The following is a 20,467-nucleotide window of genomic DNA, read 5'->3' on the forward strand; positions in this document are numbered from 1 at the left end:
CTAGGAAATGGATACATGGGGGCCATTAATAGGGAACTGCCCGATTCACTTTTTTTTAGCAGGGACCTTCCCCCCCCCCCTCCCCCCTGGCTCTCTTTTGAGTACTGTATGAGATTAGATGTAGTTGGGTGGTTGAGTGAGATAAGCGTGAGTGAGTGAGTGGTTGCGGATCAGGGGTAGTGGGAGGTAGATCGGAGGAGAAGAGGACAGGCGTTAGCGAAGAACGAGAGAGAGAGAGAGGGAGGCTGCTACGGACCAGGAGGAAGAAGAAAGAACAATGGGGATCCTTCCCGCTCCTAACCGAAAGCTCCGACGAGGAAAGAGTAGGAAGAAGCGAGATGCAATGAACCATCCTAAAAGCATCAGTCTACTGGCACATAACAGGCGGCGAATCAAATGCCATAGGAAGCTCGAATAAATAAATAGAGCCAATTCGGACAAAGACAATTAATCCGGTGCCGATGAAGAGACCCCAAAGTATGGCATACTCACCGAAGGAGAAATAGGTGCAGAGCGGGGAGGGAGGAGAGAAGGATTGAATTTGGAAACAAGAGGAGAGAGATTGTGTCCTTCTTCTGGCGTCGATCTTCGGTGAGGATGGAGCGTTCGAGGAGCTGGGAGACTGAGAGAGAGGAGGTCGTCTAAACTGGACTTCAAGTGAGAGAGGAGTCTTCGGAAATGGATCGGGGAGAAAGAAAAGATAACTCCCAGAGGACCAGTGCTAATAACGAGCCTCTACTCGAGTATGCTGTCATCAGGAAACATCGAAGGTCTGAGGTTAGAATAAGAATTTTGATGTTCTTCGCATGATGGGTTTAGCCGAGAGGACTGCCCTAGGAGGGGGGAAGTGTCCTGCATGGATTCCTGGGTGCGGGTGTGAGGGTGGTGTCCTCCCCTCGTCGCTCAACCCGGGGTCTCCGTAGGGTACCGTTCCCCAGGTGACCCTCGGCCGAAAAGCAAAGTAAGGGAGATTCTCCCGTAGGGAGGGACTTAGACCCCTTTGACGATTATTATTGGGTGTTGATAGGACCGTCGGTTGGTCAGTACCGTCATCCGCGGGCCCGATGCGTCGATCTCCCTTTCCCAGGTGGGCGATATCCGATCGGGTGAAGGAGGTGAACCGGACCTAGGCGGGGCCACGAAATGGAGCTGTTCGGGGTGCGTGGATCCCGTCGCGAGCCTTCTCGCCGAGTATCGTCCTCTGGAAGGGCCTCCCCCATTAGCGCGATCCGGGAGTGTGTGCCGAGGGCCTCCCCGAATGGTCGAAACATCGTGGCCCGAATGGAGAACCTCCTTCGGGGCTTGGTAGAATAAATTTTCGTGACTAGTCTTTTTCCCCAACACCGGAAGCCACTCGCCAGGCGTATCGAAATCGACGAGACTCCTACTCCTCTGATTTGCGATCCAGTGTGTGTGTGTCCAGGATGAATGAATTGTTAAGGATTGTGTCGACGAGCATTGAGTATGGAAGATAGAAGAATAAATGACGGAATCTGCCCGGTTATTCATCTTAAATGTGTGATTTATTTATTCAATTAAACTCTTTCCCTACCCTGCCCCTCTACCGTACCTAACTGTCTTGGCTAGCTGATAAAACGGGTAATGGCATAAGGAGATCTCCACGATTGCGGTTCCAATAACGAACCTGGCGCCCAACACATATAATGAATGAAACTATTCCCCGTACCGGGATGAATGCAATCATGGGATCTCGCGAATGACTGTCTTACCCAGTTTAATTTTATTTTATACAGAAATCCTACCACTATTAAGAAAGATTTCTCGTCATAATTTATAAAAAAGTGCTTTATTTTTTTTCTAACCTTACATATCTAACTTACACTTCTAACAATATTCGTAAGCGGATTATAGTCTACAATTTTATCATTTATAATTAAACAATAAGCTGTTGTATTACTCGGAATATTCTTCCAACATTCGATTTCAATCTTAACATCTACCGTACCCGTTTTAACTGACTCGTTCTGATGTGAACAATCAATTACAAATAGCGGACCGTATTGCAAGAAGTTTAGGTAATCGAGCATTGGTTTCGACAGTTTTTCTCCAGCATAATATGAGTGGAAAAACTTTACATACATATCATAGAGTACGGAGTAGCGAGATTTCGTGAAATCAATGTCGAGACGATCGTACGGATAAAATTCAGAATTTAAATTGTAACGTTATTCCCGTCAGTGTCAGGGGCCACTCACACTACGGGTCTTCCATTACCTTCGCCCGTCCTTATTCATTGATATCAGGGCGCCAGTTGGTCAGTTGGGTGGCCAACAACCCTACGTTATCTTGTGAGTCTTTCTACTCCCTTTCATATGCATTTAATATGGCCCTGTGGCCATGCACTTGGACGGTAGCGGTAGCCAGGTTCGCTCAATATGCTAGGTCGTGAAGAGAGGGGAGGGTTCCTTGCGGAAGTCCGAGCCTCGCAGATCTATCTGCTGAGGGGCATACATCTATTCCTCACTACCCACACTCAGGTGGTGGTGAGGAGTGCCGGAACATGCGGTATCATTGCCAAGCATAGAGTTTGCTAGGAGCGGACCACCACGGAGGCAATTTTCGCAGCCCGTTCAGCCATAGCACAAGCCTATGGGATTACGGAGGGCACCGGGACGCATTCCAACGAGCTAACTACGCCCCTGCACAACCCACTATGCATTGGCCGGTAACCAGTCATGACGTACATTACGTGTAGACTGGCCTATAGCACACGCATCACGTACGCGAACGGACCCATGGCCAGGGTTGCCAACTCCGCCAATTTGATTATGCTACCCTGTACAGTTATGTCAGTGATGCCAGAAACAAGCTTTTACCAACGAAAATGAAGTTAACCGCTAGCCAGCAGCAGTATAGATAATTTGAAGAGAAGGGGTATATATCCCTTCTCTTCAAATTTTCTATACTGCTGCTGGCTAGCGGTTAACTTCATTTTCGTTGGTAAAAGCTTGTTTCTGGCATCACTGACATCACTGTACTGCGTAGCATAATCAAAATGGCGATGTTGGCAACGCTGCCCATGGCTGTCTGAGTGACGCGTCACGCGCTTACCAGCACGCACGGACACCTCAGCCCAGTCCCATGGTCGCGTTCCGACTGCCTGCTATGGCAGTCTGCGCACGATATTCGCGCAGCCTGCTTGAAGCGCGTAACCAGCGTTTAAGCCAGAATCGATGTTCTATCTCCCCTCCTCGTGGGGACTTATAGACACAGTCATTCTTTTTACGACTCCTCGAGGCCGCTTCTCCTTATCTTAGGTTGCCTCGGTTGTTTGACATGGCCCTGCCTTACTTCTCAGGACAACCTGGACATCGTTTCCTAGAGCGCCGGTCTTTTCATCCGGGCCTCTGCCTATCAACGGGATCTACCCTTGACGTAAGCTACAATCCACTCGTGAGCCTATCTCACCAGTCGGTAACGTAGGGATTAATAATATCTACTGTTCGGTAGCTTTCATGTTCTTTATTCGGTATCTCGTATCCGTAACGGGGAACTTCGTTACAAAATAGACTTTAACATTACGTACATCGCAATCGCTAAATTTAAGTACATTCGAGTATTGATCGTTCTTCTTATTTCTTCTAAACGCCAGAATCACGTATCGAGGCTTCTCCAATTGTGTAGCCGCTTTCACAGCCCATGTATGTCGCTGTGTTTGAGGTAAAAGAGGATATTCATAGAGCTCCCAGGAACGAAAAGCCATGGTGAGATTTTTATTCTGCTCGATAATGCGTAGAAATTGTAGTTTGGTAAATTCATTTAAAGTTTCGTGAGGAATTCTCCATTGCACTCGGTGCAGTTCAATTCCAGAATCGGTAAACTTATTCAAAGAAAATATTGAACTTATATCATTACGCGCTCGTATGAGAACGAGCTCGTGGCGTGCATTGATAAAGACACGTTTGTAATCTTCCCAGAATCCCAACAGCATATGCAGGGGAACGCAAAAGCTGAATGTGTTAGCAACATTTTCACGCTCTTGAATGGCAACGAACCAGCCAGAATGACGTAGACTCATACTCTCTTCACTGCTTAACCCATTTGCATCATAAGCGCACATATGCGCGCATTTTGCCTGGCCACTATCACCAGAGCGCGCATATATGCGTACATTGCACTTAGGCATTTATCACCAGAGCGTATATTATACCCATGCGCATTTGGCTCTCAATCAATGCAGAGAGGTGATCGCGAATAGTTTCAGGGTAAAATAACATAGAAAAATAAAAAAAAATGGATGTTTATATTTCCGACAGCAGTGAAGAATTAATTAGATCTAGAAAACGTAGACGTTCTATGGTGATTTCTTCTGATAGTAGCGATAGTAATCAGAGTGAGAGTGATTTTGAGTGGGAGGAAAAAAATGATAAACTTTAATTTCATAGATTTACATCTGTTGGTGGTGTAAATCAAAACATCCAGAATTTTACTAGACAGAACGTATACCACCTGTTTTTAACAAACGACATTCTTGAACATATTGTGACTTAGACTAATCGATTTGGTGAAGAAGATTCAAGTTTCAAAGAAGTTTCTGTAGAGGAATTAGAAGTTTATTTTGCCCTCATTATATTGATGTCCATGGTGCAAAAACTTACACTGCAAAGTTATTGCAGTACGGATAAAAGCGTTGAAACGCCGTACTTCAAAACAGTGATGTCTCGAAATAGATTCATGGCAATTTCAAGAAAATTAAACTTTGTTGATAATGAGCTTTTGCAGCCTGATGATCCCTTACGTAAAATTAGACCAATAATGGACATGATCAACAAAAGATTCAAAGAAGTATTCACGCCAAACCGGGACATTTCCTTGGATGAATCCTTGATGAAATATAGAAGCAGAATTTCTTACATTCAATATAACAAAACAAAGAGAGCCCGATTTGGAATAAAATACTACAAACTGTGCGCTTCTAGATCAAAATATTGTGACGTGGCCAAATCTAGGCGTCTTGGCTGCGTCACAAACATAATTGATGGAATCCTCCTCTCACTCTCGAATGCACCCTCGAAATTGACTATTTCTAAATTAAGCTGGAAGTAGGCAAATAAGAAATTTTATGAGCATGGTAGACTAAGCTTTTCAGCACCAAGGTCGGGGGAGACTCCAGGATCGCTAAGGAACCCCACCACTAAGAAAGGTCAGAGGTCACTTCTATTTGATATATATATATCGTCCCGGGTTATAGCTATAAGACACGGTAGTAGTTGGGTATATATCGCGTTGCGCTTCTCGGTTTTTTTTTTCGCACCTAGCGCGGCTTTTAATTTGTAATCGCTTGTACGGCGTGTCAACCGGAGGGTGGGGCCTTGCCTCTCCGCTCTCCTATTCCTCTGCCACCTCAAGGAAGGACACCGGCATCACCAGGATCGTCACCCAAAGACCCTTCAGCTTCGCCCTCTCGCTTTCCGGACTCCCGATAGTCGTCGCATCCCAACTCAACCAGATTGGGGCTAGAAGAGAAGCTCTATAGGTCGCTGTGCTATGCCAACTAGGCCTGAGTTAACGTAAGGTACGCCGAATATAACGAAGGATCATATCCGGATGGAGTAATTATCGCCTAGCCGCCCTCGCGGAGAACATCTATCGACAATTGATTACGAAGCAGCCTCAGCCTAGGACTACCGCTCCCGCTACTGCCAACCACAATATTTGGAGTCGTTCAGGACGGAACTTCCGCCTGACGACGAGAAAAGAGAAGAGAGCTAGAGAAGAGGATCGCCCGATACCGCGGATCCTCGTGAATCTTCGGTGATCCGATCGATATCCGAGCCTATTAATGACTAGGTGGGGATGATCGAGAGGTACCGAGATCACTGTACCGCTATCGCAGTCGAAATTTGGCCCTTGTTGGAATCCGAAGTGAATCTGGAGCCCCCCCCGAACCTGACCGACGACTGTCTCCAGGAGCCTGGTTGAATCTATCGGACCACCGTTGTCCTGAGGAAAGCGGCCGTATTCGAGAGGAAGAGTTTGAGGTATCGAAGCCGGAAGAATTGAGCGGATCGGTGAGTGCCTCCCTCGGGTCGACCATGCCAGTAAATGCTTAATTTGTGTTATATCGAGTCATCTCTCGTAGTTGATAGAAAGCCTTTAATTTTAGCTTTGCGTAGGATCATGGCCCGGAATTCAATACCGATACATTGAAGAGTTATTTTAGTAGATTGTCGGGAAGTAAACTGGAGAAAAGCGAATTATCTTCCTTATTGTTTTAGTTATTTGTCGTTGGCGGTGTCGCGCGTCGAGGCCTGCCTATTGTAGGCTCGGCATAATTTTCGATATCTTTATAGAGTTTTCCGGGACGAAATTGCCCGAGTTTTTGTATCGTTTAACGGATTGATAGCCCAAGATTGAGTGTCGCCGGGCATCAATTCCGTCTCCAGCTCACTTCCCTCTTGAAGAATAAGTTCTCCGCTGTTGAGGCGTGTGAGATTGTTAGAGTTCTGTTGGAGTAAATATTCGCGTATGTTAGTTTGTCGGTATAGGTGATTGGCCGTGATCATAGGCAATATTCACCACCTTTTTCTCTAAAGTGAGTTGTATCCTCTTCCTGTACCTCTACCTGACGCTTGTAATCCGTTGAGAATTTATCATAAGGTGTGATAGAAAGTGGCGGGCCAATCGATTTACGAATTTCGACTTTTAGCTCTTACGATTTAAATCTGAGGTGTTATCGATCGTTGTAAATAGCTTATTTGGTGAATAAACCTCAGAGTTTTCCTAGGTAAATCATGACTTGTCCTTTAATCGTATTTTCCCTCTTTGGTTAAGGATTATCGTCCCCGCCTTATCGAAAGCCTCTCCTAACCAGACCCCTCTCCATTATCCAGATCGGGACCGAGCTAGCCCAGCATTTTGGGGAAAAGATCGCTATATCGCACAGATGAAGGATGCCGAGAGTAACGTAATATAGAGAAAACTGGTCTATGTGGACCTGGCGCCCAACATACCGTTCATAGAGTTGATTTAGAGTATTTGGAGAAAGACGTAGGCATCATCGCGTATAGGTTTTTGGCTGTATCGTATCGCTCCCCAAATAACCTTTCGTAGAGTAAGCAGCATTTTGCTCTACGCGGCGAGTTTTATCCACTAGGGATTTTTGCCGCGTAACAAATTTTGGCGCCCAACGTGGGGCCGAGAGGCTAGAAACTTAAGGAAATTTCTCTAGATGTTTCAGCTATAACGACGATTTTGCAGATATTTTAGAGTTAGCGTGATTTTTGATAGATCTTTTCGCGATAAAGAAAATTTTGTTTATAGTTGCGCGATAAAGAAAATTTGGTATATATTTGCGCTATAAGGAAAATTTCGTAGATATTTTAATGATAAGGAAAATTTGAGTAGATAGGTTTTACATCACGAAAATTTTGTAATTATTAGCGAGAGTTAGTAAGTAACCTATTCCCGGTTTAATTGTGCTGATTTAGCCGTTATAAATTTTAAGTGTGTAGGCTGACGAGTTTTTGCGTGTAGGTCACGCTTGTTTGTTTACGTCGCGTAGGTGTGCCGTGTGCGTAAGGCAGGCTAAAGCCTTACGAGCAAGCCCAACTGAAAAAGTGTTATAAGAACTGTTTAGCCTTTTCTTATAACCGTGACTAAGCTCACGCGTCGATTGTCGGTAATCTACAGACGGTAGATCTGTAATTGAGTTACCGTACACCTTCTATTAATGTTTGTCGTAATAAATTGTTTGTCCTATTAGGAAAATCCCTATTTTCTAATTACTATACTCTAGCGGGATTGGCTCAGGTTCACCCTCCCGCGCTTGCCCGATTTCCGGCCACGCGTTTCCGCGATTTTTCGATATAGAGCTTCCGCGATCCCGTATAGGTCCGCGTTTACGACTAATAGCTTATAAATTATCGATTACGATAGTTGGAACGTTTTGGGGGATATTCGTTGGTAAACTATGCCCCAAGATTTGAAAGACATACCCGAACACCTACGGTGGGTGTTCGAACTCAACGAACATGACGCGAGAAAGAAATTGGAAACATATGGATTGGACACAAAGGGACTTATTCCGGTTTTACGTTCGCGGTTATTTAAATATTTACGGGATATGGCTACCGGTCAGGATGTTACCCGGAGCGCTAGTATCGAAACCCCTTCTGTACGAGAGAGCCAGCAAGAACCGAAAGGTACCCCGATCCCGGTTTCTAGCCTACCTACCGTTCACGAAACGATATCGGGAGCGAGACGTAAAAGTTTCCAACCGGACCTCTCCCTACCGCGACCCAGGAACTCCAGTCCGGTGAGAGAATCGTCGACCGACCGACCCAACCCAACTACTATCGCGCAAATTCGCGAAGAGATAACGGCCGACATTCTAAGAAGGCTAGGACATATCGGCCTCGATTCGCAGGCGAGAAATCTCTCACCCGTACAATCATTAGACGCGGAGGAACTAGAGGAGGAGATGTTAAACCCTACAGGAAGAGGAGCCCAGGGCGATATCGTTAACTGGGAATTGCCCCGTCGTCCGGGTCCCGAACGCTACCACCGAGTTCCGCCTCCCACCCATTATAGCCTTTCCGCGGATCGTTACCGAACGCGTGATGGCGCGCAACAATTTTCCCACGTACATGCCACTCTCAAGCGAATGAACGTTTCTTTCAGTGGCCGAGCGAACGAGGACGTAGAAGCATTTCTGCTGCGGTTGTCGGAAACACGTGGCGTTTTTAATCTTCGCGATTCCGAACTTCTGACCTACGTTCCATTCGTAGTTACCGGCATCGCCCTACATTGGTTCCGTAGCCACCAAAGAGAGTGGGTGCAGTGGCGAGATTTCGAGGCAGCCTTCCGATCCCGTTTTGGAGCTCGTTCCTTCCAAGTTTCGCTACAAGTCGAAATTGCGCGGAGGACCCAGGGCGACAGCGAGCCCGTCGCTGATTACCTAACCTGTATACGCGCCCTGATGGATCGCGTTATTCCTCCCTGGTCGGAGACGGAGAGATTAAATTGGGCTCATATTAATATGTTACCGCGATATCAGGCCCTGATCGATATTCAAAGTGTATCGAGTTTAGACGCCCTTGAGTTCCGAGCTATGCGAATAGAGGCTAGTTTTCTTCGGCATTCCGGCTTCCCGCAACCTCCGACCCCGGAGCGCTCCTTGTTCCCTGACTTAGCTTACCGGCCCACCCCTAGACCCACACGGCGTGCTCCTCAACCTGTCTTTTCGTTGGGAGAGCTCGGAAATCCTACCGGGGAAGAAACCGGGGAAAATGACACGAACCTATCGCCCCCTACCGATCTCATTGCTTTCGCCAATTCTAACGGCCGAACCTCGAAATCTACGGCCAAGTCCTCTCCACCAATACCGACGACAGTCCCCGTCAATGCTTCACCGGGCGTGTCTACCGTTCACGCGATGAACACTAACCCTTTCGTACCATCCTTGGATTCTGACTCCCGGACGTCGCCAACCACCGCCCGCACATTAATATGTTGGAATTGTCGAAAAGAGGGACACCGATATGCCGCATGCACGATACCGCGAAATCTTTTCTGCTATCGTTGCGGTCATGCAGACGTGATCAGATCCAACTGCCCCTCCTGCTCGGGAAACCAAGGAAAGGCGTCGTAAACATGGCTACGTCTCCTTCCGCTAGCGCCTCGGGATCGCCAGTCCATGTACCTCTCTCTATATCGTCACCTACACTTACGCCCAATGATGCAGTCAAGCTTGACTCATTTTCGATAATTTCGGACTCAGATTCTGACACTTTTAAGATCGGATGTCAACCAAAGTCATTGTTCTATCTACCGGTCACCATCCAAGGCCAATCCATCTCGGTATTAATCGATAGTGGAGCCTCGCGGACTTTCATAGGAAAACGTGGAATTTTGTCTCTCGCTGAACTACCAATTCGAACCTCCAATACCGAGCCTATCAAAGTTATGACTGCGGACGGACACTTAGAGCTATTGGAAGAACAAGCAACTGTAGCGATTTCCATCAAGGATCGAACTCTGCCAATTAATGTTGTTATCTTTCCGTCGCTAGCTGTTCCTCTAGTGCTCGGACTAGACGCTCTTGCTTCATTTGCCATCGTTATTAATTGCGCAGAGGCTAGCTGGTATTTCAGGGACGAACCATATCACGTTTACCCTTTCTATCGTATTCTCGCGGAAACTGAGGAGGATAATCTACCGAAAAACTTCTCGGGATGTCAAGGAATAGTTGAATTATGCGATAGTGAAAAATCTCGCTTAGAACAGTTTTTAGATGAGCATATACCGCGTTTACGGCAAGCCCCAGGGCTTACTCATTTAACCGAACACCGGATAGACGTAGGAGGTCACCCAGCAATCAAACAACGCTATTATCCCGTGACTCCTATCGTACAGCAGTCTATTTACCAAGAGGTCGACCGTTTGTTAGTCGAAAATATTATCGAACCATCCCAGAGCGACTGGTCGTCTCCTATCGTGATGGTTAAGAAGGCCAACGGAACATATAGATTTTGTTTAGATTTTCGACGGGTTAACGCCGTATCCAAGAAAGACGCGTATCCTTTACCGTATATGAATGCCATCTTAGACAAGCTTCGCTCTGCTCGATATATTACCGCTCTCGACCTTAGTCAGGCTTATTTTCAGATCCCTATGGCCTCTGATAGTAAAGAAATTACCGCGTTTACCGTTCCGGGAAAAGGCCTGTTCCATTTTCGTAGAATGCCCTTCGGGTTGACCGGTGCTCCGGCAACCTTTCAACGTTTGTTAGACAAAGTGATAGGGCCCGAGATGGAACCGCATGCTTTCGCCTACTTGGATGATATAATCATCGTGACTGCCGATTTCAATGAACACTTGGAATGGCTGAATCGAGTCTTTGCGCGGATTGTCGAGGCGGGCTTACTTATTAATCCCGAAAAGAGTGAATTCTGTAAATCCAACGTTCGATACTTGGGTTTTAGAATTGATGAAGAAGGCTTGCGTACCGATCCCGATAAAATATCGCCTATTTTACAGTATCCCCGGCCAAAGGACGTTAAACAAATTAGACGCTTCTTAGGAATGACTTCCTGGTATCGCCGGTTCGTGCCAAATTTCGCTACCCTTGCCGAACCTTTAAATCGATTATTGAAGAAAAAGCAAATGTGGGTGTGGGACTCGGAACAAGAAGAAGCTTTTCAACTGCTCAAAACACGCCTAACGACTACTCCGATATTAACCTGTCCCGATTTCGACCTACCATTCGTTCTTCAAACTGACGCGAGCACGATCGGATTGGGTGCCGTACTGACACAGAGTAAAGAAGATCAAGAATTCGTAATAGCGTATGCTAGTCGAACCCTGACCGATCAGGAACGAAAGTATTCTGCTACCGAACTAGAATGTCTCGCCGTATTGTGGTCAATCAAGAAATTTCGAGGTTACTTGGAAGGGTACTCGTTTACTGTCGTGACCGACCACAGCAGTTTGCGATGGCTGCAAAATCTCAAAGATCCGACTGGTCGACTCGCCAGGTGGTCACTCGATCTTATGCAGTATAATTTTGACGTGATGTATCGGAAGGGCTCCTTAAATTTGGTGCCGGATGCTCTGTCAAGGATGTATGAGCCATTCGAAGGAGAAACTGACGATTCTACCGCTATCGAACCACCCAATCCCGATTTGGCGAACATAATTCTCGCTTTTCCGAACGACACCGATTCCGCCCTCTATGAGTCCCCCGATGAGTCCGATTCGAAATTAGTGGCCAACGAGTACGTTCCGCTCTGCGTACCGCCGAATCTCTGTCGTTCTTCCGGCTCTTCTTTGGAACACCTTCATGCGATCACTCGCAGCCAAGCCAATGATTCCCCCCCCTCTATCGACGACTCTCTCGTTGCCGCTAACGAACCCAACGGGCCCATCCTCGTATCCGAACCAGATAATTTCGCTGATGCCGGGGACGAGTGGTATAATAAACGCCGTTCGATCCTGACCGAAACGCCGGAAAAACTCCCGAATTATCAGCTGTACAAGGGAAAAATGTACTATTACCGACCACGGTCCGATACCGATGCCGAATTGGAAGATCTTCAGCCGTGGAAGTTGGTCTTACCACAAGACATTCGTCAGGAAGCCATAAACAATGCCCATTCGTTGCCGCAAGCTGGGCATCTTGGCATTGAAAAGACCTACCACCGTCTCACAACTCGCTATTTCTGGCCCGGTATGTATCGCGACATTGTGACTTTTGTGAGGTGCTGCGATACCTGTCAGAGATGCAAGGTCGAGCAGCAACCGCCAAAAGGGCTTATGGGACGTAGAATAGCGGAAATGCCCTGGGATATCGTGGCTGTCGACCTAATGGGACCGTTACCGAAAAGCGCTCGCGGATTCGTGTATATTATCGTTTTTCAAGACCTATTTACAAAATGGATAGAGTGCTGTCCATTGCGTACCGCTACCGGAGCGAAGGTCAAAGAGTCCTTCCACGAATTGATACTTTCGCGTTGGGGGGCACCAAGGGTCCTCCATTCGGATAACGGAACCGAATTTGTTAATAAAATCATGAAAGAAGTGTGCTCCGAATACCGCCTCGTACGTTCGACAACTCCTCCGTATAGACCCGAAGCCAATCCCGTGGAGCGAACCAACCGAGTCTTGAAGACTATGATCGTTTCCTTTTTAGGGGAAAACCACCGCAATTGGGATGTACATCTTTCCGATTTTCGCTTCGCGTACAATACTGCCTGGCACACGGCTACGGGGGTAACGCCGGCTTTCCTGAATTTAGGGCGAGAACCCGTACCCATTCGTCATTACCGATACGCCGAGATCGACGACCTAGATCCTCTTTCACCCACCGATATCGATACCACTCGATGGAGACAGCGGGTAAAACGTATGCGCGACTTACAGGAGCGAGTAGCGTTGAAATTAGAAGAAACCTTTGACAAAACTGCTCAACGTTATAATGTTCATCGACGGGACCTTCGTTTAAAAATTGGTGACCTACTCTTGACCAAAACTCGCAAATTATCGTCGGGTGAAGATCGAGTAGCCGCCAAATTATTCCCGAAATACCATGGTCCCTATCGCGTCATTAAAATTCTATCACCTACCGTTTACGAGGTTGAGAGTCTCGACGGTCAAAAACGCGTGAGAACACATGTAGTGGACGTTAAAATCTATATCCCTCCCTCTTAACTCCTTCCGTCTCGCTCTCTCTTCTTTATGTGGAACGCGATACGATACCTCATCATCCCACCGGTGATCTAACCGTCAATTCGAAGGGGTTATAAATAAAAATAATAAGATGTTCACACTATGTTCAGCTGTTTGCGGCCAGTCTAGTTTAGCTGTTTAACTAACGCTGGCGTAACTTGTAATGCTTCTTCTTGATATAGTTATATAAAAGACAGGGATTTGTAGCTCTATGAATTTAAAAAAAAAAAAAAAAAAAAAACTACCCATATATGTCTGTTTGCCACCCCTTCAGCTATGAAGTGGGGAGATCTCCTTACTATACTACCCCTAGTCGACCCCGATATATAGTTCCAGACAGGTACGGTCATTTGTTCATGCCCACCGTCGGTCGAAACCTATCACTAGTTGTCCACTGAAGTTCGATGACGGGATCCTACTTGTTCGTACTCACTGTTGGTCGATAGCCATCGCTACCGATGGCGTCAACCAAAACATAAGGATTCGCGGAAACACGGTGAAGAGCGCTACAATAACAGAGAGATAGGGAGAGCCTGGAACGAGAATCGAACAACGTCGCCAACATTCGGGATCACTCGTGAGTTAGATCGAGATCCGAACGTAAAATTTAGGGAGTGGGGATGCTCGCGAGCCTTCGTACTCTGCATTCCCTAGCAATAGTTCGGACGAGTACGAATGACGAGTATAAGTCATTATTAAACCTCGAAAGTGGCCGTATCAATATCGCCCCAGCCATAGTGTTATCGTCCTTCCACTTCCTTCCGAGGGTCAGTATAATCCAACTTCGCCATCGTGCCTGCCCAATTAGAGGGAAAGTGAAGTCCGTCCATTTCCACAAGTAACATCATGCCTCTCCGCAACCAAGAGGCCACCATCCTCGAACCTCTGGCCGACTTCTTACCCGCCATCCACACATTACTCCGTCGCCCTGGATTTGCTCAAGCGGTGGAGGAGTCCCTGAACCGTTACCGTCGATCCCAAGAAGCGCCAGGGTACTTTCCCGAGCCGTACCACAGTTGGCCCCTGGACGATCAAGGACCTACTGCCCCAGAGACTACCACCTCTACATTGTTCGCCAAGGGCGCTCCCCCAGCCACCCACATAAACAAGGAGGAGACCGAGCAGACGGAAATCCGTCAAGAAAATACCAAGGGGACCTCTGACGCCGCAACGAATACCGAATCGTCTAACCTGGGACCCTCAACCCGAGAAGTGGGAGTTCAGACCGTTACCGATATCGACACTCTTACCGTGGACCTACCGCCACTGGCAACTGCCCCCCAGGCTAAGGAGAAGAGCTCAAAACTCCGCACACCCTCGCGTTCATCCAGAGGCCACGATGACCGGGCTTGTCACAACTGCGGCACCATAGGACATACCTATAGTCAGTGCCTGGAAAAACGCAGAAGGTTCTGCTACCGGTGTGGCAAACCTGGGGTTAATCTTAGAGAATGCTCTCGTTGCGGGGACGAATGGGCCTCCCAGTCAGAGGTTCGGAAAGCCTATTTCGAGGGGGAGGATACCCGGCCCCAGGTGGACTCAATCAGGGCGTCGCCGCTCGACTATTATGTATAAGTCGCTGAAGAAGTTCCAGGCCACTATCCCAAGAAGCGAGGGAAGGAAGAAGGATCACCCTATTCGAGATGACAGTGTTTCATTTATTTTTCTTTATTATTTTTTTTTAAGTTCCACGATTGAATCTATTCCGATCCTTCCTAGCCTTCTAAATGCCTGACTCCGTCTTAGGGTTTACTACGTACTTTTTTTTTTCTCTGTTGTTTACGTTCTTTATGTCCAAACCGGATATAGCCATCCGACTTATGTTAGTTAATGTTTTGATACCGGCATAACGCATTCCCTGTATAACCTCTTATTCATTGTTCATGACAAACTTGGCAATAAAAAAAAAAAAAAAAAAAAAATTAAACTCGATTGGTTTTCCTTCGTTAACCTGTGTTCCCTCTCCCGTCCTAATTACGAATTCACCTTCCATCCGATCTCTTCTACTAATATATCCCTCCATTCTCTCCTATCGTTTTTCTGTCTCGTTGACTTCCGTACGACATCCCTCGCCCGCACTACCGATCCTGTACACTATCGTTGCTGGCTGGTCGAAGGGAGGGAGAGCCTAAGTTCGGTCTCCCATCACAAGGAGGGGGGAGTTGTGACGTGGCCAAATCTAGGCGTCTTGGCTGCGTCACAAACATAATTGATGGAATCCTCCTCTCACTCTCGAATGCACCCTCGAGATTGACTATTTCTAAATTAAGCTGGAAGTAGGCAAATAAGAAATTTTATGAGCATGGTAGACTAAGCTTTTCAGCACCAAGGTCGGGGGAGACTCCAGGGTCGCTAAGGAACCCCACCACTAACAAAGGTCAGAGGTCACTTCTATTTGATATATATATATCGTCCCGGGTTATAGCTATAAGACACGGTAGTAGTTGGGTATATATCGCGTTGCGCTTCTCGGTTTTCTTTTCGCACCTAGCGCGGCTTTTAATTTGTAATCGCTTGTACGGCGTGTCAACCGGAGGGTGGGGCCTTGCCTCTCCGCTCTCCTATTCCTCTGCCACCTCAAGGAAGGACACCGGCATCACCAGGATCGTCACCCAAAGACCCTTCAGCTTCGCCCTCTCGCTTTCCGGACTCCCGATAGTCGTCGCATCCCAACTCAACCAGATTGGGGCTAGAAGAGAAGCTCTATAGGTCGCTGTGCTATGCCAACTAGGCCTGAGTTAACGTAAGGTACGCCGAATATAACGAAGGATCATATCCGGATGGAGTAATTATCGCCTAGCCGCCCTCGCGGAGAACATCTATCGACAATTGATTACGAAGCAGCCTCAGCCTAGGACTACCGCTCCCGCTACCGCCAACCACAATATTTGGAGTCGTTCAGGACGGAACTTCCGCCTGACGACGAGAAAAGAGAAGAGAGCTAGAGAAGAGGATCGCCCGATACCGCGGATCCTCGTGAATCTTCGGTGATCCGATCGATATCCGAGCCTATTAATGACTAGGTGGGGATGATCGAGAGGTACCGAGATCACTGTACCGCTATCGCAGTCGAAATTTGGCCCTTGTTGGAATCCGAAGTGAATCTGGAGCCCCCCCCGAACCTGACCGACGACTGTCTCCAGGAGCCTGGTTGAATCTATCGGACCACCGTTGTCCTGAGGAAAGCGGCCGTATTCGAGAGGAAGAGTTTGAGGTATCGAAGCCGGAAGAATTGAGCGGATCGGTGAGTGCCTCCCTCGGGTCGACCATGCCAGTAAATGCTTAATTTGTGTTATATCGAGTCATCTCTCGTAGTTGATAGAAAGCCTTTAATTTTAGCTTTGCGTAGGATCATGGCCCGGAATTCAATACCGATACATTGAAGAGTTATTTTAGTAGATTGTCGGGAAGTAAACTGGAGAAAAGCGAATTATCTTCCTTATTGTTTTAGTTATTTGTCGTTGGCGGTGTCGCGCGTCGAGGCCTGCCTATTGTAGGCTCGGCATAATTTTCGATATCTTTATAGAGTTTTCCGGGACGAAATTGCCCGAGTTTTTGTATCGTTTAACGGATTGATAGCCCAAGATTGAGTGTCGCCGGGCATCAATTCCGTCTCCAGCTCACTTCCCTCTTGAAGAATAAGTTCTCCGCTGTTGAGGCGTGTGAGATTGTTAGAGTTCTGTTGGAGTAAATATTCGCGTATGTTAGTTTGTCGGTATAGGTGATTGGCCGTGATCATAGGCAATATTCACCACCTTTTTCTCTAAAGTGAGTTGTATCCTCTTCCTGTACCTCTACCTGACGCTTGTAATCCGTTGAGAATTTATCATAAGGTGTGATAGAAAGTGGCGGGCCAATCGATTTACGAATTTCGACTTTTAGCTCTTACGATTTAAATCTGAGGTGTTATCGATCGTTGTAAATAGCTTATTTGGTGAATAAACCTCAGAGTTTTCCTAGGTAAATCATGACTTGTCCTTTAATCGTATTTTCCCTCTTTGGTTAAGGATTATCGTCCCCGCCTTATCGAAAGCCTCTCCTAACCAGACCCCTCTCCATTATCCAGATCGGGACCGAGCTAGCCCAGCATTTTGGGGAAAAGATCGCTATATCGCACAGATGAAGGATGCCGAGAGTAACGTAATATAGAGAAAACTGGTCTATGTGGACCTGGCGCCCAACATACCGTTCATAGAGTTGATTTAGAGTATTTGGAGAAAGACGTAGGCATCATCGCGTATAGGTTTTTGGCTGTATCGTATCGCTCCCCAAATAACCTTTCGTAGAGTAAGCAGCATTTTGCTCTACGCGGCGAGTTTTATCCACTAGGGATTTTTGCCGCGTAACAATATATACATAATTTCAGGGTTTATGTAGGAAAGGATAAGTGTAAAAAGGGGCTAGCTAGCACGAAAATTGTTCTAGATATGATGAAGGAAAGTAACTTGTTGGAAAAAGGGCATTGTTTATATATTGATAACTGGTATAGCTCACCTGATTTATATAATAAATTGTATAAATTAAAAACAAATGTTTGTGGCACGGTGAGAAAAAATAGAAAACATATGCCTAAAGCCTTAGAAAGTAAGAAATTAAAACGAGGTGAAGCAGCTATACTACAATGTAAAAATATTTCCGCAATAAAGTGGAAAGACAAAAAAGATGTCAACATGCTATCAACAATGCATAATGTACAATTTTCTGATTCAGGGAAACAAAATTACAAAACTAAAGAAAATGTTATAAAACCAACAGTTGTTTTAGGCTATAACAAAAACATGGGCGGAGTTGACGGAGGAGATCAACTTCTCAGTAAATTTCACACTATGCGACGTTATCACAAGGTGTATAAAAAGGAGTTTTTTTATTGTCTGGACATGATTCTTTTGAACAGTTATATTGTTTACAAAACAATTTATAAGGACAGAACATTCCACGTGTTCAAACAAAAATTAGCGGAAGAAATACTTGAAAAAAATATACCTAAAATCAATACCCAACAAAAAAAAGAACAATTACACCATGTTTATCATTGCCAGGAAGATTTAGGGGTCAACATTTTCCAATCCTTCTTGAAACGAATTCATCAAAGAAAGCTCGCAAACGCTGTGTAGTTTGTTTATCAGAAAAAAAAAGAAAAGATACATTTTATCAATGTGATAATTGCCATGTGGCATTATGCATTGATCATTTCAAGCATTATCATGTTGTGCAAAATAATTAGATTTCATTCCTCTCATAATTACTAATCTATTATGAAGTAAAATTTCTTTATTTATGTAATATTGCTTTTATTTTTAACATTTGAAAACATTTTTATTTAAATACAATAAAAAAAATGTTTGGTGATAAGAACGAATTTTTCACTTTTCTGTATGATGCAAATGGGTTAAAGATATAAGATTCTTCATACTGGTAGTGATACTAACGTTTTTGCACCGATCAATCTCAATACCGTTCAACTCATAACGTATTTCATCGAACAAAAATGCCATGGAATTAGCGTCGAGCATAACTTTATCCGTCAAAGGTGTAGTAGCAGCACAAGTACTGTTCGAGATCGGGAGGAGCAAAAATGCTGAGAAGTAGATCAAGTAACACGGTAGTGTTACGCGGCAAGTAATTAAAAAAATACGAGCCGCGCGACACTACTTACTTTTACGCGAAGATTGAACCAAACTATACCACTCGATTCTTCCGATGGATATATTTTCCGATCGGTTCATTTAATGAAAATTTTAATGAAACTTTCATTATATAAATCAATTATAAGCTTTCGAATGAGACTACAAACGTCTAAATCGGTACACTCAATGCTGAGATATCAAGATTGAGCAATTACGATCAGCTATTTTAGTTTCAGCTTTTCTTCTTATTCCGACCGAAAATTGTTTTCTCGCTCGGAAGTCTCACTCTTTCACATTAGAAGCCTATCAACGGCATCTTCTGTCCTTCTCCACCACTCTTCCGATATAGTCCGAATGTGTTCGTGCTATAGGTGTGAAACAGATTCCAATATGGCCGCAACGCAGGCGCGACGTATATGTAGTATCCATCGAAGTGTTCGTTTTGTTAGTATAATCCGCACGTGAGTTTTCCACGTGAATTCATAGTTAAAATTTGGATGCATCAATTATATGGCAGTGATCCAGAAAACAATTTGATAAGTATTATTTGTTAGAACAAATATTTAAATATTTGAGCAATGGTACTTTGTGATTTCTTTGTTTTATGGGTTACAGGAAATAGAGTGACTAATAGAAAACCATGCGTTTATAAACGCTCACCACATTCCAATTAATAAAGTAATTGGTAACAAAATGATGCCAAAACAAGGAAAATAGTTGTGGTATAGTCTATAACCCTTAATACGCAGATTATTTAGGTTAGTTTCAATGCATCTTGAAGAACAAACTAAAAACTAAATAACATTTTTCAATATCTGATTTTTATTTACTCAGTTTTAATATTAAATGTGTTTATCAATATTATTATTATAGTATGTGTTTTCAAAATTACAGATTGTGTTAGCAAAATGCAGAAAGCAGATGAACGAATGGCAGATTGAACAGATTACATATATAAAGGTATGCAGAAACAAGAATTAAACATACATTGATCTTTTGTGACTTATAATTTTAATGAGCTTAGAAGGTTGTATTAATAAATATATCTTCTTTCATCATTTAAATTTGCCATAACTTGGTTTGTACGTATGTTTAAAAATTGAATCTAGATATTTTTATATATTTATATACGCAGTTATATACCAGCATATACTTCAAGCTTACTCAGATTATTTAAATCAGATATAATGGATTACGATGGACAAATTAGAAGGTAAATAACATTTAACAATTAATATTTAGATTTAATTCAGTCTTAGTCTTTCTGTTATATATGTTAGTGAATATTATTATTGTTTCCTAAATAGCAGATTGTTTTGGAAATATGCAAGAAATAGTTGGAATAATCGAAGATCGATGAGAATGATATATATATAAAGGTAGACAGAAAGAATAATTTGACATACAGTAACTGTTTGTGACTAATTTCAATGAGGTTAGAAGGTTGTATTAACAAAATAAATCTTCTTTCATCATATAAATTTGCCATAACTTGGTTTGTACGTATGTTTAAAAATTGAATCTATATAAGTACTTTTATATACTTATATGCAGTCATATACCAACATATATTTTAAGCTATTGTTATTATATTCTTATAAAATGATTGGCAGGTAATATATTCTTCAAAAATGCAACAACAAGTATCGGAA

General features: G+C 44.6%; 2 protein-coding genes across 2 annotated transcripts; both read left to right on the forward strand.

Moving 5' to 3' along the window:
• The first annotated feature begins 4,254 nt into the window (after window positions 1–4,254).
• Window positions 4,255–5,159, forward strand: LOC136781517 (piggyBac transposable element-derived protein 4-like). Its single transcript, XM_066740404.1, has 4 exons — window positions 4,255–4,370; window positions 4,407–4,461; window positions 4,513–5,063; window positions 5,111–5,159. The coding sequence occupies exons 1-4, from the start codon at window positions 4,255–4,257 to the stop codon at window positions 5,157–5,159; spliced, it is 771 nt and encodes a 256-aa protein (XP_066596501.1).
• Window positions 5,160–17,615: 12,456 nt separating this feature from the next.
• LOC136781518 (piggyBac transposable element-derived protein 4-like) lies at window positions 17,616–18,302 on the forward strand. Its single transcript, XM_066740406.1, has one exon. The coding sequence runs from the start codon at window positions 17,616–17,618 to the stop codon at window positions 18,300–18,302; it is 687 nt and encodes a 228-aa protein (XP_066596503.1).
• Window positions 18,303–20,467: the final 2,165 nt, after the last annotated feature.

Source organism: Prorops nasuta, unplaced genomic scaffold, assembly GCF_024137725.1.
Source record: "Prorops nasuta isolate Cenicafe-Biocafe unplaced genomic scaffold, Cenicafe_Pnas_1.2 PNAS00023, whole genome shotgun sequence".
Classification (NCBI taxonomy): Eukaryota; Metazoa; Arthropoda; class Insecta; order Hymenoptera; family Bethylidae; genus Prorops; species Prorops nasuta.